The sequence below is a fragment of the Oryctolagus cuniculus genome, chromosome 21 (genome assembly GCF_051225735.1).
Source record: "Oryctolagus cuniculus isolate XC-2025 breed Fujian yellow rabbit chromosome 21, ASM5122573v1, whole genome shotgun sequence".
Lineage (NCBI taxonomy): Eukaryota > Metazoa > Chordata > Mammalia > Lagomorpha > Leporidae > Oryctolagus > Oryctolagus cuniculus.
In genome coordinates, this window is record NC_142887.1 from 9,787,033 (window position 1) to 9,813,287 (window position 26,255).

General features: G+C 58.7%; 1 protein-coding gene across 1 annotated transcript in view; it reads right to left on the minus strand.

Annotated features, from left to right (window-relative positions):
- Window positions 1–35: 35 nt before the first annotated feature.
- ATP6V0A2 (ATPase H+ transporting V0 subunit a2) overlaps window positions 36–26,255 on the minus strand; it is a 38,840-nt gene continuing 12,620 nt past the window's right edge. Inside the window, exons 7-20 of the mRNA XM_070066095.2 lie at window positions 23,003–23,085; window positions 21,506–21,599; window positions 20,064–20,276; window positions 19,009–19,159; window positions 18,666–18,802; window positions 17,880–18,067; window positions 17,697–17,787; window positions 13,400–13,518; window positions 12,486–12,696; window positions 8,332–8,451; window positions 7,243–7,362; window positions 5,713–5,830; window positions 2,901–3,072; window positions 36–2,310 (exon numbers count right to left, since the gene is read on the minus strand). Of these exons, the coding sequence (XP_069922196.2) occupies window positions 2,205–2,310; window positions 2,901–3,072; window positions 5,713–5,830; window positions 7,243–7,362; window positions 8,332–8,451; window positions 12,486–12,696; window positions 13,400–13,518; window positions 17,697–17,787; window positions 17,880–18,067; window positions 18,666–18,802; window positions 19,009–19,159; window positions 20,064–20,276; window positions 21,506–21,599; window positions 23,003–23,085 (1,923 nt within the window). The 3' untranslated portion in view covers window positions 36–2,204. The remainder of the gene's footprint in view (window positions 2,311–2,900; window positions 3,073–5,712; window positions 5,831–7,242; window positions 7,363–8,331; window positions 8,452–12,485; window positions 12,697–13,399; window positions 13,519–17,696; window positions 17,788–17,879; window positions 18,068–18,665; window positions 18,803–19,008; window positions 19,160–20,063; window positions 20,277–21,505; window positions 21,600–23,002; window positions 23,086–26,255) is intronic.

Here is a 26,255-nt window from a genome sequence, read left to right on the forward strand (position 1 = left end):
GGCGCGCGGGCCTGCTAATAACGCACACAGCCACGTTCTAGAAATATAGACGTATTTATTGGTCGTTAGTAAAAGAGGGCCAGTACCGACAGGAAGACGCCCCGCGTGGGACCCCGAGTGTTGGGAGCGCGCGCGGGCGCCCCGGGCGGGCCCGCTGCAGCCTCCACAGGAGGACGCCCCGACCTGAGGCAGAGCGCGGACACGCAGCAGGCGGCCTGAGACCCCGGCCCGCCCAGGCCACCCTGACGGCCCGGACCCCTCGGCCGCCCCAGCGGCGCCACCTCCACTCCACCGGGAGCGCCATTAACGGGCCAGGAGCGTCCGATGGCGCGCGCGGCGGCGGAGGCCCGGGGGCAGCCCCGGCTCAGGTCCTCGCTGTGGAGTCCGGCTCCGGCTCCGGCTCCGGCTCCAGCCCTGGCTTCTGGCTCCGGCTTCCTGCTGGTGCCAGCCCCGGGAGGCGCTGGGGAGGGAACCAGCAGATGGCAGCTGTCTCTGTCTCTGTGTCTCTGCCTCTCAAATAAATACTTAAAAAAAATGCAGTGTGCAAGGTTCTAAGCAGTAGCTTCAAAACAAAAGTCAGCACTCTGGCCACATCACTGCAGCCAGTGACCAAAAAAACCAAATTTCCCCTGGAAGACACAAGTGTACTTGCAGAGTTCTTCCACAGCAGTTAGAATTCCGGAGTATCTCCCGTGGGGTCGCACGCTGCATAACCACCGCGGGCGCGACCCTCCTCTCCTAGGCGCTCATTAGGGTCGGAGGAGGCCCCCACGATGCCACACTCGCAGGTGGCACGTGTCCCTGGCTGTCCCTAGTCTGGGGTAGACGTGGGGGGCATCAGGCGTGCCCGCCCCTCGCCTGGGGGCCCTGCGGAGAGCAGCACCCGAGGCCCGAGGCCCCGGCAGGACAGGCGCCGCCGCCCAGCCGCACCGCGAGCAGCGCCTGTGCTGGGACCGAGCTCTGCGGTCCCGGCTGTGCTGCCCCGCGCTGTGCGCCTGCCTCTCGGCACCGGGGCCCGGGGCCCAGCGCTGCCAGTCCTGGCTGGTAAGCCAGGCCCCAGCTCTGCCCCACACCACGGCCCAGGAGCATGGTGACACACAGGCCCTGGAGGGTGTCACTTGGCATCGTAAGAACGTGACAATGCCCCACGTTTCTTCTGGGAACTGATGATCTAAGTGAATTCTAAAATGAAGCAGGAACATTGTAAGAACGCACACTGCAGCAGAGTGTTCAATGGGAGCGGCCCAGACTCCCGCCGACCAAGGCCAAGGAGGCGCCGGCGTGGTCGCCCGTGGCGGGGTCTGGCCTCAGCTCATTCTTCATGGGACCTCGGTTACTAATTTCTAGTCTGAAGGTAAAAAAGTATGCTGTTCTCAAGGATAAGTACAGTCTCTCCTGGTAAAATATCTTCATTTATATTCTGTTACAAAAATAGACAAAGCCCTACTCTGCTGCAGCCCCTCACTCCCCGGCCCCTCCGGGCGCCTGCGGCAGTCACACGGAGCTAAGGCTCGGGCTGTACTTTATCTTCCGCAGCAAACAATGATCAGAACTGGTCTGTGTGAGGAGAACAGGAAAAGGATTTCCTACAAAAATACCTACGTGGGAAAACCACTTACACCCCTTTATCCCATTTTCTCCAATTATTAAAACAGGACAAAACCGGAGAAACGATCCTCCGCCTGTGATTCTGCACGGCATGAGAGAAAAGTTCACGGGTTTTTAACGAAGCAGAATAAACGTGAATCTTTCCGATTATCTACCATTAAATTTTTTCAAAAAAGTAGAGTTAACTTCAGCTTTTGGAAAATACTATCTGGCAACATCAGGTGACAGAATAACTTTTTTTTTTTTCAAATAAGGTCTAAAAGGAATGAAAGATTTAAACCATTTTCAATTAGTCATTCAAAACTGGCTTTCCTCCCCAAATGTGACATTCTAAGAACTAACTTAAACATAACATTTGGCATTAACTTGTATCTGCTCATAATAAAAACCAAAAAGAAAACAAATTAGCTATCTGAGATTGGAAAACTTTACAAAATATTTAACATACGAGGAAGAGGTATATCTTACAGGATTATTTGGCTGTGTCATAAGGCAATCAATGAGACAGATTTTTTGTATCATAAATCTGACATAAATGAAATTCTGTAACATGATAATTCCCGTAGCTCCGAACGCCTGTGGGTCACAGCAGTGCGTCACGCCACGTCGTCCTCACCACCGAACCTCGATGAAAGCAGACTGAACGAGAAAGGAACAAATTTGGTGCCTGCGCCAGCATAGAATTTGTTCTGAAATTCTACCCTAAAAAAAGAAACAAACAAGAAACCCACGTGTTAATGTGAATTTTTGACGTTGCTGTGTTTCCTGGAAACAACATCTGTGCGGCTTTTCCACACATGCTCCTGGCAAGAGAACTGTTACTTAGCTGAGCGCTGGCTTTTCCCTGTGTGCCAGAAACACGAACCCATCCTGCCCGTCCCACGCAACCCCCACCGCACCAGGAGGCTGTCAGGTACCAGATCCACTGGAGTGACTGATACAGTGTGCAAAGCCGTAAGAAACAGTGGAAACAGCTTAGAGTAGGACAGGGCGACCTGGCAGACCCAGGGAGAGCTCGAGGCACGGGACATGCGTGCTTAGAGACCTCTGCAGGCGTCCACCTGCTGACGGCATGACGACGGTGCAGAAACCAGAGCGGGAGCCCGAGGGACGTGAGCAGACGCCGGCGCTAGCAGGAGCCTGGGGGACGTGAGTGGATGCCAGCGCTAGCAGGAGCCCGGGGGACGTGAGTGGACGCCGGCGCCGGCGGGAGCCCAGGGGACGTGAGCAGTGGCCGGCGCTAGTGGGAGCCCGGGGGACGTGAGCGGACGCTGGCGGGGACGGGGACTCACCAGTGCAGGCGGATGGCGTGCAGAAACGCGGACAGCCCCTCCATGACCAGGAGGATGAAGACGGTGAGCACGGCGAAGAGCGCGATGACCGGGAGCAGCAGCAGCACGCCGTAGGTGGTGTCCACGCGGAGGCCCACGCGCATGAGCATGGCCCACAGCACGTCGGACAGCTCTGCAAGGGAACGCGCCTCTGACAACGCTGGACGTGACACACGCATCCACACACGGAACACGTGTGTCGCCCTGAGCCTGACCGGGCGCTCCAGGAAAACCAGAGCCCCTGCTCCCAACGGCAGATCCTGACTCAGATCAGGGACAGGCCACAGGCACCAGGCGCCCGCTCCCGGCTCTGCCCGGAACGGAACCGCTGGCTGCACCTGTGCACAGTGGGGCGATGGCCATGGGCTCTCCTCCAGCCGGGCTCACCCAGACCTCTGGCTGTGCTTCAGTGCAAACAAGCCGTGGTCGGGAGGCTTCCCCGAGCACAGTAGAGCAGCCACATAGACAGGGCCGCCATCGGGCCTCTAGTGTGCAGTTACAACACGTGGGTGCAGGGACCCAAACGCCTGAGCCATCATCTGCTGCCTCCCAGGATGCGCCCTAGCAGGAAGCTGGGTCAGAAGTGAACTCGGGGGCCAGCGATGTGGTGACGCGGGTAAAGCTGCCGCCTGCAGTGCCGGCATCCCATGTGGGCGCTGGTTCTAGTCCCGGCTGCTCCTCTTCCAATCCAGCTCTCTGCTATGGCCTGGGAGAGCAGTGGAAGATGGCCCAAGTGCTTGGGCTCCTGCACCCACATGGGAGACCTGGGGGAAGCTCCTGGCTCCTGGCTTTGGAACGGCCCAGCTCCAGCGATCTGCAGCCACCTGGGGAGTGCACTAGCGGATGGAAGACCTCTCTCTCTCTCTCTCTCTCTCTCACTCTGTCTCTAAGTAACTCTGCCTTTCAAATAAATAAATAAATCTTTAAAAAAGAAAAAGGAGGAGTGAATTCGGGGACTCTGATAGGGGATGCCGGCATCCCCCGCAGCAGCTTAACCCCTGCCCCACAGCACCCACCCGGTGTCACGCTTCGTTACGTTGATCTCTGCTGGGCCCTTCTCCCTTCCAGTTCCCGGTTTTTATAGAACATCCTGTCAGTCTGTCACTGCTCAAGGAGCCCACACAGCTACAGGAGTTGCTGTCTGTGCAGGGGCTGAATGGTGACACACAGTGGCCAACCACAGCAGGCTGGGGGCTGATCCAGGACGTGTGGCAATGGAGACTTGAGCACGCGCCCACCACTGGGCCTCTGCCAGTCAGAACTCTGCATTGGGCCCCACGTAGGGGCTGCTCGCTGGGAATGAACCCTATAACTTGCAGCAGGCTGAACAAAGTAACGGCCATAAAACAAAAGCACGTGGAGGGGCAGCACTGTAGTGTAGTCGGCTAAGCACATTGGGGGGGGTGGGTGGAGGTGGCACTGTAGTGTAGTCGGCTAAGCACGTGGGGGTGGGGGGGCGGCACTGTAGTGTAGTCGGCTAAGCACGTGGGGGTGGGGGCGGCACTGTAGTGTAGTCGGCTAAGCATGTTGGGGGGGGTGGGGGGGGCACTGTAGTGTAGTTGGCTAAGCACAGAGGGTGGGGGGCGGCACTGTAGTGTAGTCGGCTAAGCACAGAGGGTGGGGGGCGGCACTGTAGTGTAGTCGGCTAAGCACAGAGGGTGGGGGGCGGCACTGTAGTGTAGTCGGCTAAGCACGTGGGGGGGGTGGAGGTGGCACTGTAGTGTAGTCGGCTAAGCACGTGGGGGTGGGGGCGGCACTGTAGTGTAGTCGGCTAAGCACAGGGGGTGGGGGCGGCACTGTAGTGTAGTTGGCTAAGCACGTGGGGGTGGAGGTGGCACTGTAGTGTAGTCGGCTAAGCACGTGGGGGTGGGGGGCAGCACTGTAGTGTAGTCGGCTAAGCACAGCGGGTGGAGGTGGCACTGTAGTGTAGTCGGCTAAGCACGTGGGGGTGGGGGCGGCACTGTAGTGTAGTCGGCTAAGCACAGGGGGTGGGGGCGGCACTATAGTGTAGTCGGCTAAGCACAGAGGGTGGGGGGCGGCACTGTAGTGTAGTCGGCTAAGCACAGAGGGTGGGGGGCGGCACTGTAGTGTAGTCGGCTAAGCACGTGGGGGTGGAGGTGGCACTGTAGTGTAGTCGGCTAAGCACGTGGGGGGGGTGGAGGTGGCACTGTAGTGTAGTCGGCTAAGCACATTGTGGGGGTGGGGGCGGCACTGTAGTGTAGTCAGCTAAGCACGTTGGGGGGGGTGGAGGTGGCACTGTAGTGTAGTCGGCTAAGCATCCGCCCTAGGCGCTGGCATCCCATATGGGTGCCAGTTCATGTACCAGCTGCTCCTCTTCCAATCCAGCTCTCTGCTAACGGCCTGGGAAAGCAGTGGAAGACAGACCAAGTGCTTGGGTCCCTGCCCCAACATGGGAGACCTGCAAGCGGCTGGCTGGTTCCTGGCTTCAGACTGGCCCAACTCCGGCTGTTGTGGCCATCAGGGGAGTGAACCAGTAGATAGAAGACACCTCTCTCTGTCTGACTCAACCCCTGAAATAAATACGTAAAATCTTTAAAACAAAAGTGTTAACAGCAGAGCATGCCTGCCAGAGGGTCCTGGCCCCTTGCGAGTCTCAAAGGCCCTCCTGTGTTAGGGATTATTTTCACAGCACCGAAAGGCCAAAACAAGAACCCAAGTCCAGACACCTCAGCGGTACTCAGCGTTCACAGAATGACCGGAAGAGAGGCTGCCGACACCCCTCGGCGCCCCACCGAGCTCAGCGAGGACTTACGTGCGTGAGCCAGGCTCAGGGCCCAGAGCCGCAGGTAGGAGGCCGTGTTGGAGATGCAGCCGAGGCAGTACTCGATGGAGTGGATCACCTGGGTCATCAGGATCTCCCCGAAGTTAAACTGCAGGAGAGACACGTGTGCGTCAGCCCCACAGGCCTGCCGGGGAAGAGCCGGCTTCCAGGAGACTGGTGGGCATGGTCCCGGCATGACGAACAGGGAGTCCCAGCTCTGCGCCAACCACAGCCTTCCCCTGCCCAACTCTGCACCCCTCCAGCCTCAGTTTCCCCTGTGCACACGACCGCCCCAAGAGCCGCAGTCTCCGACAGCCCAGTCTCCGATTACAGCACAGCTCACAAGGAAAGAGTCCACAGCTGAACCGGAGGGCGGGGAGGGCGGGGCGGGGGCTCCGGGCCCCCGAGTGACAGCTCCAGAGCAGGGGTGCTGGTCCTCTCAGCCCAGCTCGTTCCCTCTGACCCTGTGCAGGCACTCCTCGTCCCAGGTTAAAGCTCTATACTGCCGGACAGTGACAGGGCGCTGACCCTAAGAAGCTTTGTCAAATCCTCATTAAGTGGCCAGTCTCCAGGACAAGACAGCAGCTCAGAGGAGAGCCAAGTGCTCGCTTCCACCTGCCCAGGACAGCACCGCCTTTCTCTGGGGCCCACCTGAGCCCCAGAGACCCTGGGGGACCCCTACCCACAGCTCTTGCGCACTGAACTGTGTCCCTCAAATTCCCGTGCTGAAGCCTTAACCCCAACCTGAGTGTATCTGAGGCAGGGACTTTGAAGGGACAGCTGAGGCCACGTGTGGTCATAAGGGTGCAGCCTGATCCCCAGGACCGGAGGAGACACCAGGGGCGCTCACAGGAGGAGGGGCCACATGAGGACACAGCACGGAGGTGGCTGCCCATGAGCTGAGGAGAGCAGCCACAGGGGAGGCCAACACTGCCTACACTGGGCTCCACACAGCGGGGAGACACATCTCTGCCGTCGGAGCCGCACTCCGCACAGTCCAGTGACAGCACATGCCCTAGCCAGCACTACCCAGCTGCTCCCCCAGGGTTCGCCGTGCCGGCGCCGAGCAGGCCAGAGCGCTCCTCTCCCAGGGGAAGACTGAAGGCCGCCGGGCTGTGGCCAGGCTCCTGGCACGGCGGAGCCAAAAGCTTCAGAGGAGAAAGCAAACTCACAAAGCATCAAACCCACCAAGGCCTCGCAGGTGCACATCCAGAAACCGTGATCACCGCTCCAGAACCAGCCCCGTCCTGGCCCAGTGCGGGCCGCAGGCCTCCCCGACACCGGGAGGGGGGCGGGTCTCCAGCGTGTGCGACCACAGCGAGCTCTGGCCACCAGGGTCTGCAGTCACTCCCGTTAATGCTGGAGAGAGCAGCAGACAGGTGAAGCCCCGAGATGAACACCTGTGCTCCTGGGTGGCGGCACCGACTAGATGAGCCGCGCGGCCTCGGGAAAGCCCGAATCGCCGCTGTGTTTCGGGCTGCGGACGTCCCGTCGGCCGGGCCCCCGCCTGCCTCCACTCACCTCTTTGCACGGCAGCTCCCTGCAGCCGTCTTCCCTGGGGTCGCCGCCGCCCTCTACGTCCTGCGTCCCCAGCAGTGACACCTCCTCCTCGCTATCCTTCCTCACGAGGGTGTAGCCACTCTGGCAACCAAAGCAGACGAGTCAGCGCCTGGGAGCCACTGGCCACGACAAAGCCAGAGGACCACGCACCTGCTGTCTCCACGACTCAGCTCTCTCTCTGGGAACAAAAAAGCTCTTTAAAAGAAAAAAAATCATTTCACACCCACTAGGACACCATCGTTAAAGAAACAGAAAACAAAGGCACTCCGGCAAGCACGCGGGGAGCGGCAGCTGCTGCTCGCCGGCCTGTGACCGCGGCAGCTCCAACAGCACTGCCGTGCGCCACGGCGGCTCCGCTTCTGCTCGGCCTCCCGGGACAGCCGGGATCGACTCTGAGAGAGGCAGCTACACGCCGCGTTCACAGCAGCGTTAGCCACCACATCCAAACCGGCACGAGCCAAGCGCCCATGAACCCACACACACAATAGGGCCCAGCCGGGTAAGCCGCCACCTGTGACGCTGGCATCCCAGTGAGTGCCAGTTCAAGTCCCAGCTGCTCCACTTCTGATCCAGCTCCCTGCTAACGCGCCTGGGAAAGCAGGAGACGGCCCAAGTAGTTGGGCCCTGCACCCACATGGGAGACTCGGAGGAAGCTCCTGGCTCCTGGCTTCAGCCTGGTCCAACACTGGCTATTGCAGCCATTAGAGGAATGAGCCAGTGGATGGAAGATCAATCTCTCTCTCTCTCTCCTCCCTGTCTCTCTGCCTTTCAAATAAATTTTTTTAAAAAAAAGTTAAAAAGGGAGAAATATGGAAAAGAAGTCTGAATTACGCCAAGCCGTGGTGAAGGAGAGCTCGCTCCTGGCGGGCAAGCTGCCCCAGCGGGACCTGCTGCCCGGCACAGGACCAGCTCCTGAAGCTTCCGCACGGCCCACAGCACCAGCGTCCCAGGAAGCAGCCCTGGCTTTTACACCGAGAGCCTGGGACCCATCCCCAGTCCCCTGCGAACAGAGCCGGTCACGCGCCCAGACGCGCAGCAGCTCACACTTACCCGGCTCACGCCAAAGCAGCTGCGCCCATTGTGTAGCCACAACAGAAACAGGGGCTTTCCCAGGAAGAGGACGGGGACAGACAGGGCGACGACCACCAGCAACACTCTCTGGACGTGCTCCTGCGGGGGCACAGGGGGTGTGGAGGAAGTGACGCCGTGAGGGCGCGCCGGGCAGCTCCAGACGCAGCCAGCGCAGCCAGTGTGAGGCCAAGCACGGCTGTGGCTGAGCCCACAGCCCAGCGCTAGCGCTGCACAACACCGCTGACCAGCAGTGACCAGGGCGGTTTCTGGGTTCCGACCAGGAAGAAAATGGTGGGAAAACTCCAGACAGAGTCAAGCTCCAAGGAGCACCTTGCTGAAAACACTGGAAATGGGAAAATACAAGCAGAATGCCTTTTCCTACTCATGGGGCTCACGGGGATGGGGATGAGGATCATTATTGTTATTAATGAGTATCTGACAGGCTGGCGCTGTGGCGAGCAGGTAAAGCCACAGCCTGCAGTGCCAGCGTCCTACATGGGCGCCAGTTCAAGTCCCAGCTGCTCCACTTCCAGCTCTCTGCTGTGGCCTGGGAAAGCAATGGAAGATGGCCCAAGTGCTTGGGCCCCTGCATCTGCATGGGAGACCCGGAAGAATCTCCTGGTTCCTGGCTTCAGATCAGCACGGCTCTGGCCATTGCGTCCAATTGGGGAGTAAACCAGCAGATGAAAGACCTCTCTCTCTCTCTTTCTCTGCCTCTCCTTCTCTCTCTGTGTGACTCTGACTTTCAAATAAATAAATAAATCTTAAAAAAAAATAAAAAGAATGAATAACCAAAGGCCAGAGTCATAGTGCAGCATAAAGCTGCCACCTGCAGGGCCAGCATCCCATACGGGTGCTGGTTCAAGTCCTGGCTGCTCCACTTCCTATCCAGCTCCCTGCTAAATACCTGGAAAAAGCAGTGAAAGACGGCCCAAGTGTTTCAACCCCTGCCACCCACATGGGAGACCCAGATGAAGGTCCTGGCTCCTGGCTTCAGCCTGGCCCAGCTTTAGCCATTATGGTCATTTGGGGAGTGAACCAGTGGATGGAAGATCTCTCCCTCTCTCTCTGTAACTCTGACTTTAAATAAATAAATAAATATTTCTTTTTAATCAGTAACCAAAGGAAGCGTTGCCTTGGGTCAGCACTGGGAGCTAAGTAGGGGCAGGTCTCTGTCAGTACTGGGTGCTAAGTAGGGGCAGGTCTCTGTCAGTACTGGGTGCTAAGTAGGGGCAGGTCTCTGTCAGTACTGGACGCTAAGTAAGGGCAGGTCTCAGTCAGTACTGCGCGCTAAGTAAGGGCAGGTCTCTGTCGGTACTGGGCGCGAAGTGAGGCAGGTCTGGGTCAGTACTGGGCACTAAGTAGGGGCGGTCTCTGTCAGTACTGGGTGCTAAGTGATGCAGGTCTCTGTCAGTATTGGGTGCTAAGTGAGGCAGGTCTCAGTCAGTACTGGGTGCTAAGGACAGGTCTCAGTCAGTACTGGGCACTACGTGTGAGGCAGGTCTCGGTCAGTGCTGGACACTAAGTGAGGCAGGTCTCGGTCAGTACTGGGTGCTAAGTGAGGCAGGTCTCAGTCAGTACTGGGTGCTAGGGAAGGTCTCTGTCAGTACTGGGCACTAAGTAGGGGCAGGTCTGGGTCAGTACTGGACGCTAAGTGAGGGAGGTCTGGGTCAGTACTGGGTGCTAAGGACAGGTCTCAGTCAGTACTGGCACTACGTGAGGCAGGTCTCAGTCAGTACTGGACGTTAAGTGAGGCAGGTCTTGGTCAGTACTGGACGCTAAGTGAGGCAGGTCTGGGTCAGTACTGGGTGCTAAGGACAGGTCTCAGTCAGTACTGGGTGCTAAGTGAGGCAGGTCTCGGTCAGTACTGGACACTACGTGAGGCAGGTCTCGGTCAGTGCTGGGCACTAGGGAAGGTCTCGGTCAGTACTGGGCGCTCAGTGAGGCAGGTCTCGGTCAGTACTCGGTGCTAAGTGAGGCAGGTCTCAGTCAGTACTGGACGCTCAGTGAGGCAGGTCTTGGTCAGTACTGGGTGCTAAGTGAGGCAGGTCTCGGTCAGTACTGAACGCTCATGAGGCAGGTCTCGGTCGGCACTGGACACTAAGGACAGGTCTCGGTCGGCACTGGGCGCTAAGTGAGGCAGGTCTCAGTCAGTACTGGGTGCTAAGTGAGGCAGGTCTCGGTCAGTACTAGACACTAAGGACAGGTCTCGGTCAGTACTGGGCACTAAGGACAGGTCTCGGTCAGTACTGACACTCAGTGAGGCAGGTCTCTGTCGGCACTGGACACTAAGGACAGGTCTCGGTCGGCACTGGGCGCCAAGTGAGGCAGGTCTCGGTCAGTACTGAACGCTCATGAGACAGGCCTCGGTCAGTACTGGGCACTAAGGATAGTTCTCGGTCAGTACTGGACACTAAGTGAGGCAGGTCTCGGTCAGTACTGGACACTAAGGACAGGTCTCGGTCAGTACTGGACTCTCATGAGGCAGGTCTTGGTCAGTACTGGACACTAAGGACAGGTCTCGGTCAGTACTGACGCTCAGTGAGGCAGGTCTCGGTCAGTGCTAGGCGCTAGGGCAGGTCTCGGTCAGTACTGACGCTCAGTGAGGCAGGCCTCGGTCAGTACTGGACACTAAGGACAGGTCTCGGTCGGCACTGGGCGCTAAGTGAGGCAGGTCTCGGTCAGTACTGGATGCTCAGTGAGGCAGGTCTCGGTCAGTACTGGACGCTCAGTGAGGCAGGTCTCGGTCAGTACTGGACACTCAGTGAGGCAGGCCTCGGTTAGTACTGGGTGCTAAGTGAGGCAGGTCTCGGTCAGTACTGGATGCTCAGTGAGGCAGGCCTCGGTCAGTACTAGACACTAAGGACAGGTCTCGGTCAGCACTGGGCGCTAAGTGAGGCAGGCCTCGGTCAGTACTGGGCACTAAGAACAGGTCTCGGTCAGTACTGGACACTAAGGACAGGTCTCGGTCAGTACTGACGCTCAGTGAGGCAGGCCTCGGTCAGTACTGGACACTAAGGACAGGTCTCCGTCGGCACTGGGCTCTAGGGCAGGCCTCGGTCAGTACTGGGCACTAACGACAGGTCTCGGTCAGCACTGGGCGCTAAGTGAGGCAGGCCTCGGTCAGTACTGGACACTAAGGACAGGACTCGGTCAGCACTGGGTGCTAAGTGAGGCAGGCCTCGGTCAGTACTGGACACTAAGGACAGGTCTCGGTTGGCACTGGGTGCTAAGTGAGGCAGGTCTCAGTCAGTACTGAACGCTCATGAGGCAGGTCTCGGTCGGCACTGGGCACTAAGGACAAGTCTCGGTCGGCACTGGGCGCTAAGTGAGGCAGGCCTCGGTCAGTACTAGACACTAAGGACAGGTCTCGGTCAGTACTGGACACTAAGAACAGGTCTCCGTCAGCACTGGGCTCTAGGGCAGGCCTCGGTCAGTACTGGGCACTAACGACAGGTCTCGGTCGGCACTGGGTGCTAAGTGAGGCAGGCCTTGGTCAGTACTGAACACTAAGGACAGGTCTCGGTCAGTACTGGACACTAAGGACAGGTCTCGGTTGGCACTGGGTGCTAAGTGAGGCGGGTCTCGGTCAGTACTGGGCGCTAGGACAGGTCTCAGTCAGCACTGGGCACTAAGGACAGGTCTCGGTCAGCACTGGGCACTAAGGACAGGTCTCGGTCAGTACTGGGCACTAAGGACAGGCCTCGGTCAGTACTGGGCACTAAGGACAGGTCTCAGTCAGCACTGGGCGCTACGTGACGCAGGCCCTTCACGGATCTTCCTGCCACAGCACCTGTGCTCCACTGAGCGTCCCTGAATTTACCTGCTTCCATGTTCATCTAAAAAGTTTTAATAAAGTGAAAAATACACTTAAAAAGAAAATCATGAACAGAAGCATAAATAAAAACAAAGTCAAAAGTTCAAAAAGGACGCAAACGTGCAGCCAGAAGTTCGCCCAAGTTCTCCGGGGTACGCTTTAACAAACATCGTGAGACAAACCCTCGGGTCACACACGTCTTCCCACCAGGGCTCACGGCCGCCGAGGGGCAGCAAGCGTGACGTCATGCCCAACCGGAGCCTGGCGCGCTGTGGTGACGGCAGGTGCCCACGGGCCACGGGGAGAAGACACCCACCTGGCCCCGGTAGAGCCCACTCGTCGTGCTGGCTGGGAACAGAAACATGTTGATGAACTCGATCAGAATGCTGGGCGCCGCCCGGGAGGTGTCCGCCGAGTACACGAGCCACTTGTAGATGATCATGAAGATCAGGTACCCGAAGATGCACAGCATGAACAGGAGCTCCGGGATGGAGACCAGGTAGACATTGAACTTCTTCCTGAAGTGCCTGGAGAAGGGCGGCAGCGTCACCTCACTGGGCAAGTGCGGAGCCGCGGCCGGCACCGACAACGGCACTGCAGTGCAGCAGGGGAGGTCGCCGCCTGTGACACCAGCGTCCCGCAGGGAAGTGCAGGCGGCAGCCCAGCTGCTCTGCTTCCAGTCATAGTGCAGCATAAAGCTGCCACCTGCAGGGCCAGCATCCCTGGCAAAGCAGCAGAAGATGGCCAAGTGCATCCACCCTGCCGCCCACACGCGAGACCTGGCTTTGGCCTGGCCCAGCACTGGCCATTGTTGCATTTGGGGGATGAACCAGCAGATGGAAGATCTGTGCATGTGTGTGCGTGCGTGTGTGCGCACGTGTGTGTGTGTGCATCTCCTCTCTGTCATTCTGCTGATAAATGACTGTGGAAATAAACAGGAACTTGCAGAGTGCACACCTCCCTACTTCCGGGTAAGCCCCCTGAGGACAGAAACTTCTTCCTGTCCCTTCACTGCTGAAGCCCTCGTGCCTGGAACAGCACCCGGCACACACCCTGTGCTCCTATTTGCCAGATAAAGGAGGCTCCTAAGCAATGCAGGAGGACTGCGTGATCACACACAGCAGCATGACAGCTACCCCTCACGGCTACCCAGGACAGCCGCAGCAGGCGGTAACACTCGGACACGCCCCTGGCTTATTACAAATACGGCTTTAGAAAATATGTACTTACAAGTGGTTAAATATTCCCAGAATGACGCCAAAAGTCATGTGAATAATTCCTAAAATCACAGACATTTTCATTTTGAAGGAATTTAGGAAAGTGAGGCGGTTTGTGGCCAAGTTCCAAATCTAAAAACAAAACAGAACAGGAGACCACCCTCAGCAGCTGGCACTCGAGAAAGTTCCCGGCTTCAGCTGAAGGCAGCTTTCGATCTAAAGAGGAAACAGCATTCAGACTCGATGCTTACAACCGGGAACCATCGGCTTTCCTACACCAGGCCAGACTGTGAAGGACCACGTCCACCACCACCAAGTTCACAGAACGCTGAGCACACAGCGTAAGGTTTAGGGCACAAGCCCAGGTAGAAACAGCACAAAGAACAGCACAGTGCAGAGCAGAAGGTCCCTCTGGCCCCCAGCCCTCTGGGGAAGGGAACGGACACTCGCAGGGTCCTGGGCTCCATCCCCTCCCTTCCCTGGGCAGGGGTACAGAATACGCATTAGAACACACCGACATGTGGGATACACTCTCTGACACGTGTGTTTTGACAGTTTAGCGGGGGGGGGGGGCAGAAGTGTAACAAGCAGCTGGACCCAGACTGAGCTGGGCCCAAGCACAGAGTGGCTCTGACCCCAGCCTCCCAGGCCCCTGGCCAGCAGCTCTGACCCCACCCACCCAGGCCTCTGCATCCCCCCCAGGCCCCTGCCCAGCAGCTCAGACCCCAGCCTCCCCCCCTCACAAGGCCTCTGCCAAGCAGCTCAGACCCCAGCCTCCCCCCGTCACAAGGCCCCTGCCCAGCAACTCGGACCCCAGCCCCTCTAGGCCCCTGCCCAGTGATGGCTTTGCTTTCTCCTTGAAAATTAATCACTACAGTCCTGCCTGTAGGTGAATTATGAAAAGAGAAACAAGGCATATTAGGAAAGAAAAAAATCACTTTTAATTAAAAATAAATTTTAGATTTAGGGGCCAGTGCTGTGGTGCAGCAAGTTAAAACCCTGCCCTGAAGCACCGGCATCCCATATGGGCGCCGGTTCTAGTCCCGGCTGCACCTCTTCCCAACCAGCTCTCTGCTATGACCTGGGAAAGCAGTAGAAGATGGCCCAAGTCCTTGGGCCCCTGCACCCGCGTGGGAGACCCAGAAGAAGCTCCTGGCTCCTGGCTTTGGATCGGCACAGCTCTGGTCATTGCAGCCATCTGGGGAGTGAACCAGCAGATGGAAGACCTCTCTCTCTCTCTCTACACCTCTCTCTGTAACTCTTTCAAATAAATAAAATGAATCTTTAAAAAAAAAAAAAGATTTTAGAATGAGGCATTTTGGGCTGGAAAGTAAGAGAAGGGTACCGGTGAGCTTCCCTGGTTTGAAGGCGTGGAAGCCAAGCCGGCAGAAATTTCTGGAGCGTGGTCTCGGACAGCGCAGCCCTGGAGGGCGCCTGACTCCACCCATACTCACCTACCCACAAACACTCTGAAAGGACACAAGGAACCACCCGCCCACAGAGGCTGCTGCGCAGGGGTAAGGCTGGGACTGGGAGGAGGCGGCGAGTGGGAAAGGGACTCATCCACTGGTTTGCTCCCTGAATGTCCGCCGTAGCCAGGGCTGGCGCAGGCCAAAGCCAGGAGTCAAGAGCTCCATCGTGGTCTCCTACATGGGTGGCAGGGACTCGGGCACGTAGGCTACCCGCTGCCTCCTGGGTGTGCTAGCAGGAAGTTGGACTGAAAGTGGAGCAGCCAGGTCTCAAGCTAGCTCTCTGCCACGTGACACAGGCACCCCAAGCAGCAGCTTGACAGGCCGTGTAACGGTGCCCAGAGACAGAAAGAGAAAGACAGACACAGCACCCATCGTCCGGTTCACTCTCCAAATGCCCACAAGAGCCCAAGCTGGGAACGTAATCAGGTCTCTCACCTGAGTGGCAGGGACCCAAGTACTTGGGGCACCACCACCACCTCCCAGGGAAGCTGGAGTCGGAAGCTGGAGCCAGGAATCAGACCCAGGCACTCCGACGTGGGACGTGGGCGTCCCAACCACGGGGCCAAATGCCTGCTCCAAGCGGGGACTTCTTAAAAGGCTGGAGATGGCTCATCTCTTTATCTATGCGTGTGCATAAATACAGGTATAAACATGTAAGAGCCCTTCGTGGAGAATGGGATTAAAGATAAGCTTCTTTTGGTACAAAAAAAATCCATGCACGTGAGAAGTTCTCAGGAAGTGTGGGCAGAAAGTGCATTGTGAGAAAACAATGCATAGATCTCTTCCGCCACCAAAATCAAGTCATCTTTTAATCCCTTTTCCCATAAACACCCTGAAGTCCCCACACACGTGTCTGCAGGACCCAGGCTGCAGAGCCAGGAACTCATCCTCACTCTACCCCAGCACTGCCCAGGGACTCCCACCTCCCTCTAAGCCCCTCTCTGGGACTGAGAATCCCCAGGAAGGCTCCTGGTGGTTCAGGGGACCTCTGCTCTGGGATTCCCAGGCCTGAGCCTCACGGGGACCCAGCCTGCTTGGGCCCCATGTGCGGGGCGGGGGTCCTGGCTCCCAGCCTGCTTGGACCCCCATGTGCGGGGCGGGGGTCCTGGCTCCCAGCCTGCTTGGACCCCCATGTGCGGGAAGGGGGTCCTGGCTCCCAGCCTGCTTGGGCCCCATGTGCGGGGCGGGGGTCCTGACTCCCAGCCTGCTTGGGCCCCATGTGCGGGGCTGGGGTCCTGGCTCCCAGCCTGCTTGGACCCCCATGTGCGGGAAGGGGGTCCTGGCTCCCAGCCTGCTTGGGCCCCATGTGCGGGGCGGGGGTCCTGGCTCCCTGCCTGCTTGGGCCCCATGTGCGGGACGGGGGTCCTGGCTCCCAGCCTGCTTGGGCCCCCATGTACGGGGTGGGGGTCCTGGCTCCCAGCCTGCTTGGACCCCATGTGCGGGGCGGGGGTCCTGGCTCCCAGCCTGCTTGGGCCCCCATGTGCGGGGTGGGGGTCCTGGCTCCCTAAGAAGCTATTTTCCTTCTGCAAATACTTTCCAGTCCAACCAAGACCCAGCAGGCACCAGAGAGCCTTAAGCTTCCTTTTAGCTCTAAAACACCACGTGGCTTCTTTCTCAAAGAGTCAAAATTAATGCACATACACAAAGAGACTTAAGGGGCCGGCGCCATGGCACAGTGGGTTAATCCTCCGCCTGCAGTGCCGGCATCCCATATGGGCGCCGGTTCTAGTCCTGGCTACTCTTCCAATCCAGCTCTCTGCTATGGCCTGGGAAAGCAGTAGAAGATGGCCCAAGTCCTTGGGCCCCTGCACCTGTGTGGAAGACCTGGAAGAAGCTCCTGGCTCCTGGCTTTGGATTGGCTCAGTTTCAGCCGTTGCGGCCATTTGGGGAATGAACCAGTGGAAGGAAGACCTTTCTCTGTCTCTCCTTCTCACTGTCTGTAACTCTACCTCTCAAATAAATAAAATCTTCAAAAAAAAAAAAAAAAATTGTAGGGGCTGGCACTGTAGCACAGCAGGCTAATGCCTGGCCTAAAGCGCCGGCATCCCATATGGGCGCCGCTTCTAGTCCCGGCTGCTCCTCTTCCAATATAGCTCTCTGCTGTGGCCTGGCAAAAGCAGTAGATGTCCCAAGTCCTTGGGCCCCTGCACCCACGTGGGAGACCCGGAAGAAGCTCCTGGTTCCTGGCTTCAGATGGGCGCAGCTCGGGCCGTTGCAGCCATTTGGGGAGTGAACCATTGGATGGGAGATCTCTCTCTGCCTCTCCTCTCTCTGTGCAATTCTGACTTTCAAATAAATAAATAAATCTTTAAAAAAAAAAAAGGCAAAAAAATTGTAAACAAAGAAGAGGCTTAAGCAATGATATCCATTCTGTGGCTCCTGAAGTCACTTTTCACTGGAGTAAAATGGGCCAGAAGATGTCAGTGTTCCACCCAGAGGCAGCAGGTGGTGGCTCAAGTCCCTGGCCCCTGCACCCATATGGGAGACATGGACTGAGTTCTCGGCTCCTGGCTTTGGCCTGGCCCAGCCCCAGCCATCACAGGTATCTGGGGAGTGAACCAGCAAATGAGAGCTCTCTACTTGTCTCATCCTCTCTCTCTGAAATAAATAAAATAAATCTTACTTTTAAAAAGGAAAAAGAAACAGAAACACGTCGGGATGTAGTGCTCTCTCCATGGACCGCTCAGTCTGGGCACGGGCCTCCTCCCCCAGTGCAGACGCGCCAGCTCGCGGCTCCACGCACACGTGACCTGCTCAGAACACACCCAGCCGGGACCACCGGAGCTCGGGCCCCAGGTGGGACAGAGCGCGGAGCACCGTGGCAGTGAAGACACTCACGGGATCGATTCCAAACGGGTAGGGGCCTCGGAACACTCCAGGAACACTGGGATCCAACTGCAGGACCCTGCTGCGCCTCACGACGCTGTCGCTGCAACGCAAGGCAGAGTGAGCCGGTGGCCGCGGCTGGGGGCCAGACCGCGGGGAGGCGCTGGCAGCCACCGCTCGGTAAGGGGCACCTACTTCCACAGCACCAGGCTCCTCTGCTCTGCCGGAGAGTGACTGGCGCTGTACATGGCGGACACGTTCCACCCAGAGCCGAACAGGTTCACCGACTTGGAGAAGCAGTCGTTGTAGACGAGGCCCGTGTACACAGAGAACAAGCCCATCAGCAGCAGGATGTAGCGGCCGTTGAAGAACATCCTCATGATCTGTGAGACGCAAAGGCGGCGGGAGCTGTGTTCAGGCAACAGCAGCAGCTGCGGGCCCAGCCACGCCTGCCTCCAGGTGACAGGCCACACAGCTGAGCCACGCGAGCCAACACGGGCCACACAGCCGAGCCACGGCGAGCCAACACGGGCCACACAGCTGAGCCATGGCGAGCCAACACGGGCCACACAGCTGAGCCATGGCGAGCTAACATGGAGGACAATGCCTCTCGGGATGCTTGCTTGGTCCAGCAGCTAGGAAGCTGACTAGGAGGCCCGCATCCCATATCCGAGTGCCTGTGTCCGAGTCCCAGCTCTGCTCCTGATTCCAGCTTCCCTGGGACACAGCAGTGACGGCTCAAGAACTTGGGTCCCTGCCACCCATGGGGGAGACCCAGATGGAGGCCCTGGCCCCTGGCTGCAGCCTGGCCCAGCCCTGGCTGTTGTGGACACTTGGGGAGTGAACCAGCAGGTGGAAACTCGTTCCTTCTCTCCTGCTCTATTTCTCAAATAAATAAGGCAAAAAGAAAACCCGTCTTGGGATGATCACTGCTAATGCTCCCTGATCAGGCGTAATGAGCTGGCGTGTTTGCAATTTTACCTCCTGGGACTGATTCAGCCTGGGATGGTTTTCATTCAACACCAACAAGAGGGCAAACAGGAACATCACAAAGCCGTGCCCAAAGTCCCCGAACATCACAGCAAACAGGAAGGGGAAGGTGATGATGGAGAAGAGAGCTGCGGGAGGACACAGGCGGGAGGTGTGAGTGCCGGTGCACACAGCACGTCTGCGCGAGGCCCGCACGGCGATGGCCCACGATCCCGACTCGCTCCAGACAGGAGTGAGGCTCAGCTTACGGCCGTGCAGCAAGAGGACAGAGCTGCATCGGAGGGTCCACGTGCCCAACACCGACCACGCTCTCATCCCGCGGGGGGACTCCCACCTGGGTTCACTTCTCTGTAGCTGCCCACCCCGTAGGCGTCCACGATGTTCTGGAAACCCTCGGTGAACTTGTTGGTGCGGATCAGAGTTGGGGGTGTCTCTTTGGTTGGGATCGTGTTCATGAACGAAGGGAGCGTGGCACCACTCTCTCTCTGTCACACAAAACACGAAAACACAACAACTGCCCATCACCTCACGGCCTGGCTGCCTGCCCCGGGCCAGGTGACAGGGAAGTCAGCCGGCACCTGGACGCAGGCAGGCTCAGCAGGAAGACCAGGGGGAAGAGGCACCTCTTCGAGGGCGGGGGCTGTGGGAGGGACCCCTGGGGGCTGCCGTCTCCCAAAAGGAAGGAAAAGACCAACAGCGCAGCAGAAAATGGGCAGATGGTATGAACAGGCAATTCACATAAAGAAAATTCAAAAGGTCGTTCAACCTCACTGGTAACAGAAGGGCAGGCTCTGTCTCAACTGACCCAGAAGTTCCGCTGGGAATTTACCCCGCAGCTGCGTGTGCCCAGGTCACACGGAGCTCACTGCAGGGTTAGCTGTGGAAGTGCAAACTACCCAAATGACCAGGAACTAGTCAAAGAAACCACAGTGTTTGCACACAGTACTAAATAGTTAAAAAAATAAAAATATAAAAAGGTTTTTTAACGAACAGCCTTGGAAAAGAGCATCTGCTCACATCTGTGGCGAGCAGACTCAGAACAGCAACACCAGCTTTAGTGCACTGAGCAAGACCGCGGGCAGGAGGAAGCACCGAGCGAGACCACGGGCAGGAGGAAGCACCGAGCGAGACCGCGGGCAGGAGGAAGCACCGAGCGAGACCGCGGGCAGGAGGAAGCACCGAGCGAGACCGCGGGCAGGAGGAAGCACCGAGCGAGACCGCGGGCAGGAGGAAGCACTCGCTGTGCCTCCCACGTGCCTCTACCTCCTACTGAGCCCCGGGAGCGTCCTGCTCACGCAAACAGCACATCTACCACGCGCGTCACACCCAGCACTCTGCGCTGCGCCCGCCCCCAGGTTCTCTGAGCCCCGCAGCGGGCCGGCAGCCTACCGAGCCCTCCTCCAGCGCCTGGCGCAGGGCCTGCAGGTGGGCCGCGGGGCACCAGACCTCGGCGATGAGGCACTTGTTGGTCACGTCCAGGCTGCACATGTTCAGTGTGTGGTAGATGGCTTTCATCTTCTTCACCTGGATCACGCGGCCGTACACGGACTCGGCGGCCTTGCACAGCACCTGCCTCAAGTAATCCTCGGTTTTGTGCAGCACCTGGGGGAGCACAACACGGCTTCCAGGCAGGAGCACTGGCTTCCCGTCTCGCACAGGGCTGAAGGGTCATCAGGACCTGCGTACGGCGGGAGAGCCAGGAGCTGGGCAGAAAACAGCCGCTCAGCCCGTGAACCTCAGAGGTGCCTCTCGAGAACACAACGCGGGACACGGTGGGAGGTCACCGCCTACGGGGCAGCCCAACTGGGGCAGACAGCTCCCCTCTGGAGTCTTACCTATTCCCAAGTTTAGGCCGGCCCCTGCCACCCAGGAGCCACCAACAGCCCACCCCATTCCTTTCTGCCAAAAAAATCCACTTTGGCCAGCACTGCGGCGTAGCGGGTTAAGCCGCTGCCTACAGTGGCATCTTATATGGGTGCTCCTCTTCCAATCCAGCTCTCTGGCTAATGGCCTGGGAAAGCAGTGGAGGGTGGCCCAAGTGCTTGGGCCCCTGCACCCATGTTGGAGACCTGGAAGAGGTTCCTGGCTCTGGCCTGGCCCAGCCCTGGTCACTGTGGCCATTTGGGGAGTGAACCAGCAGATGGAAGATCTCTCTCTCTCTCTCCCCCTCTGTAACTCTGCCTTTCAAACAGACAAATAAATCTCTTTTTTAAAAACTATTTATTTATTTGAAAGGCAGTTACAGAGAGGCAGAGGCAGAGGCAGAGAGAGAGAGAGGGGTCTTCATCTACTGGTTCACCCCCCAAATGGCCACAACAGCCAGAACGGGGCTGATCCGAAGCCAGGAGCCAGGAGCTTCTTCCAGGTCTCTCATGCAGGTGCAGGGGCCCAAGGACTTGGGTCAACTACCACTGCTTTCCCAGGCCAGAGCAGAGAGCTGGACCGAAAGTGAAGCAGCCAGAATTCAAACCAGCACCCCCATGCCAGCACTGCAGGCAGCAGCTTTACTTGCTACGTCACAGCATTGACCCCAACAAATAAATCTTAAAAAAAAAAAAAATCCCTTTTTGCATGAACAGGTCAGAACCTACGTTCACTGCCTGGCACCAGAACCCTCACTGATACAGAGGACGCAGGGGGAAGGGTCCCCGCCACCCCACACAAGACCTGTTGTCATGTGTCATCAGACAACCCAAGAATCCCTTCCAGCATCCCACCATGACCCCAGGCTAATGAAACCAACCATCCAGGAGCACGCCTGCCCGGCTTGTCCACAGCCACACTGCCCACTCACGAGGGAGCACACGGCTCCGGGAGGCACGCGCACTCACAGTGTACAGATCCTGGATCCGCGTGTTCAGCCCCTCCTGGATCTCTCTGCGCTCCTCGGCGGTGCCAGGGTAGGGGTAGACGTGGCAGTGGTAACTGGAAGCAGAACTCAGTCTCAGCTCAGGACCGCAGGGCCTGAGAGCAGCTGCCCCCGCCCCGACCCTCCCACACGGGATAAAGTCTTCCTCTGCGAAAACAGAACGGGCGCAGGCACCCACCCGGGAAAGCGCTGTGAGGAAATCAGCAAACACCTCTGAACCCACATCGGCACGCGCTCTCCCACCCCAACTCGGGGAGCCCCGCTCTGAAACCCACCAACATCCCCAGGCCCAAATCACTCTACAGATTTAAAACACAAAGACGCACACACAGGCGCGCACACACAGGTGCACACACACAGGCACATGCACACACATGCTCACACACACGCACACACAGGCACACACACACACAGGCATACATTCACATGCTGACACACACAGGTGCATGCACACACACACTCATGCACACATAGGCACACGCACACACAGGCGCACTCACACGCTCACATAGGTGCACACACAGGTACACACACACTCATGCACACACAGGCACACGTTCACACACAAAGGTGCACGCACACACAGGTGTACGCACACACACACATGCACACATGCTCACACACACACAGGCGCACACACGCTCATGCACACACAGGGCAAGAAGAGAACTGAGCTCTGGCTGCCCAGGGCCTCCTCAGAGCCGGCGCTTTCTCAGGGTCACTGGACACTGGGTCATGCCGGCCACCTTAGCACGCGAACACCAAACTTAATTCCACTCAAGGTCTGACTCTGGAAACATATCCTCCCCTCGCTTTTACCCTGTGGAATCAGGTTTGCCAGCTGGGCATAGCCTGCCTAATCTGCGCTAAAATACATGTGCATCTGTTAAAAAACAGCAGTTCCCCCAGGCAATACCTAAAAACCACCTCCCACGCTCCTGAGATCTCAACACCAGGAGCCGGGACACACGGGCCCCACCGACCCAGGAGACACCGGCAGCCTCGCGGTTCCGGGCAAGCACACCCAGCCTTCGGCTGCTGCTCACGTTTCCTGGCCAAGGCAGAGTCCCAGGCAGCTGCCTGCGCCCCACGGACAGCTCCCACCGCCTCATCTCAGTCCTACAGGACTCGGGGACTGGACCCCCCTGCCTTTTACACATGGTGACTTGTCCAAGCAGTTCCAGCCAGGAAGTGGCCGAAGGAGTCTCTGGTTCCAGGGAGGCCCCGTCCATCCGCATGACCCCTCCTTCTCCACAGTGCAGGGGAGGGAACCCCCCAAGCTGTGCCACGGGCCCAGTGGTGCCACCAGAGCCCAGCGTGGAGCTAAAAGCAACAGCAACTCCAAACAGGAAAGTCGGAAATCATGGGGCCAAAACCCAGCACATTTCTCCCCGCAGGACACTGGTGGAAAACCAGAGGTGACGATACAGAGGTCAGGACGAGGCGCGGCTTCTCTTACCAATCGCAGATCTTCTTGACCTTCTGGCCGATCTGCTCTCCCCAGAAGGACACCAGAAACACACCCCACTTCACCACTTCTCCCTACAAGGAGCAAACAGGGCCAGGCGTTACTTCCGAGGCGCCGCGGCTCCAGTGCTGCCACGGAGCTAGGGCACTCACTCACTGACTCGGCCAGTCCTCCCCCCAGGTCCCATGGCCGCGGAGCCCCTCCTCGCTGTGGGGGGAGCACCCACAGGACAGCCCCAGCAGGGCAGATGCTCTGGGCACCCAACACCACACTCCCAGCAAGTCTGGGGCGGCGCCATGTCCTCCAGGTCTGCAGTCCACACACAGCAGGGTTCCCCACCTGCGGGCTTCTGCTGCCAAGCACACGAAGGCGTCACCGGCCCTTTGGGGCTAACACAGGGGCTGGAAAAGCTCCGCCAGCCCCGAGGTACATGGCTGGCGGCGGCGAGAGGAACAGGAATGAACGGGCAGCATACACCAGGCCAGGCGCCTTTCAGCAGGGCGTCGCCCTCAGACTGCGAGGACTTCAGAGAACACGAGGGTGTGCCCGCAACACGGAAGTCGAGAAAACGGGTTTGGATTCTGGCCTGTTTGCTACGGGCTACTGTAGAACGGGTTTGGGTTTTGGCCTGTTTGCCACGGGCTACTGGAGCTGCTGGAGATACGGCAATGAACACACGAGGTAAAAGCCCCTGGCCTGGGAGGGGAGGGGAGCTGACGTCCACATGGACAGCGAGAGACGCGAAGCCCAGGAGGTCAGTGCAGGGTTAGGCCACTGCTCTAGGCGCCCATCTCCCACATAAGAGCGTCAGTTCCGGTCCTGGCTGCCGCACCTACAATCCTGCTTCTAATGGGCACCCTGGGGTGCAGCAGATGATAGCTCAAGGACTTGGGACCCTGCACCCGCCTGAAGAGCTGGATGGAGTTCCTGGCTCCAGGCTTCAGCCTGGCCCAGCCCTGGCTGACACTGGCATTTGGGGAATATTTGGGTAATAAACCAGCTGATGGAAGACCTCTCTCTTGCTCGCTCGCTCACTTGCTCTGCCTATAAAGTAAATGAAAAATAAAAATAAACTTAAAAAAAAAAAAAGACAGAAACTAAGGCTGGAAGGGGAGACGGATGGAGGGCGGGGCTGTGACCCCAGCGAGGGGGCCTGGAAGGCCTCCCTGAGAAGCCACGCTGGGGCAGGCGCAGCAGGCGAGGAGCCTTCAAGCCCAGGAGCGGCCAGCGCAGACGCAAGCTCGGGGAGGCCAGAGAGTGACAGGCGGCGGCAAAGGAGACGGCCCGGCGTGGGAGGCCAGGACCCCTTGAGGCAGAGAGTGCCATGATGGGACTGCAGGTGTACAGGGATGGTGCTGATGCGGGGGGGCAGGGGCAGGGGCAGGCACGCACGGCAGCACCGGCCGGGCAGTTGATGGCAAGTCCTGACACGAGCAGTTTGGAGGGGCAGGGTCGGGGGGAAAGGAGCAGCTCGGCCCAAGGCCCTGAGGGGAGACATCTCCCGGACACTTACGCGGGCAGTGAGGCAACAGCCTGGTGTTCAGCACAGAGGACAAATCGAGGCACACATTCAGGCATGGAATTTAAAGCATGAAATTATCCAAGAGCCCAAAGGGCCGAAGGAAGACAGAGCTGTGTCCTGGGGCAGGGACAGGGCCAGGCTGGGGGGGAGCTGAGGAGCCACTGCAAAGCCACACAGGTGTACACCCCTCAGCCAAGGACAGGGTGGCATGGGGGAGTGGCAGCAGGGGGGGATGAACTCTCCAGGGCGACTGAGCACCCAAGCACCCAGGCCTTGGTGTCTCACCCTAACCTCTGCTACAGACAACCCGGGCTCCTGGGAGGAGCAGCTGCCGCCAGGGCTGAGGCAGGCAAGCTGAAATGTGATGCCAGCCAGAGTGACAGCCACCAAGTCCACAGACAGCGACCACCGGCAGAGGCGAGAGGGAAGGGGCAGCAGGGCCGAGGTGTGCGGAGGGACAGACGCCGCCGTGCCCTCGGAGCATCTCCACAAGTGACCGGCGATTCGCACCAAAGAGCAGAGCTGAAGGAAGGGTGCAGAAAGCCGGCAGACACCAACAGAGAGCTGACCGGGCTGCACGGACAGCGACAGCGACAGCGACACCGGAGCCTCCTGCTGGGACCTGCTGGAGGGTGGGAGCGTCGACTGCAGGCGCTCCCCCGAGTGTGGGGTCTCCCTCTGCTCCGAGTCCGGTCTGACACGGGGCAGGGAGGGGGCAACAGCGGCCCATGGCAGAGGCCATCCGCGCAGGGGAGCAGCCGGGGGCACCAGCAGAGCCCGAACGGGGTGAGAGAGGCGTCCAGACACCAGGGGCCCGGCGGGCGCAGGGAACTCGGAGCTCAAAGGAGCAGGGCTGGGCGATGGCGGGAGAGCAGCTGCTCATGCAGGGACTGAGCAGCCAGCGTGGAGGGCCAGGAGCCAAGCTCCCCACTCCGAGGAAAGGAGCCAGAGACGGAAACGGAGGAGGCCGGGACCAGGCCTGGGGTGCTGGGCTGCGGACAGCAGCGCAGCAAACAACGCTCTGAGTGTGTCTGCCGACGGCTGACCCAGAGCTGCGGGAGGGCAGTCACAGCTCGATCTGGGTATCTGAGTATGCGCGAAAGCCAGGGCGTGCTCCAAAGATGACGGGAACAGGTGAAAAGCCACAGAAGCTCCGGTTCCGACCCGGAGAGGCAGCGTGTCGGCAGAGCACAGCCGCCAAATCCAGCAGGAAGAGGGTGCGAGCTGTCCCGGCACCTTTCCCAAACGCTCGCTCGTCACACAGGCAAAGTGAAGCCTCTCAGTGCAGGGGCCCAGGGCCTAGCGAACACTCCAGAACAGGCCGCAGAGCCACGTGTCGCGTGACAGGGCGCCCCGGGAAGAACACAGCACCACTTCCTGCCAGGGACACATGACCTGAACCTCATGAGAAAGTAGCCGACAAACCCAGAAAACACCAGCCCGTGGGGCCGGCGCTGTGGTGTAGCGGGTAAGGCTGCCACCTGCAGTGCTGGCATCCCATTCGTGTGCCGGTTCAAGTCCCAGCTACTCCACTTCCGATCCAGCTCTCTACTGGGAAAGCAGAAGACGGCCCAAGTGCTTGGGCCCTGCTCTTGCGTGGGAGAACCGGAAGCAGCTCCTAGCTCCTGGCTTCAGATCGGCCCAGCTCTGGCTGTCGTGGCCATTTGCAGGGTGAACCAGCGATGGAAGACCTCTCTCTCTCTCTCTCTAACTCTGCCTTTC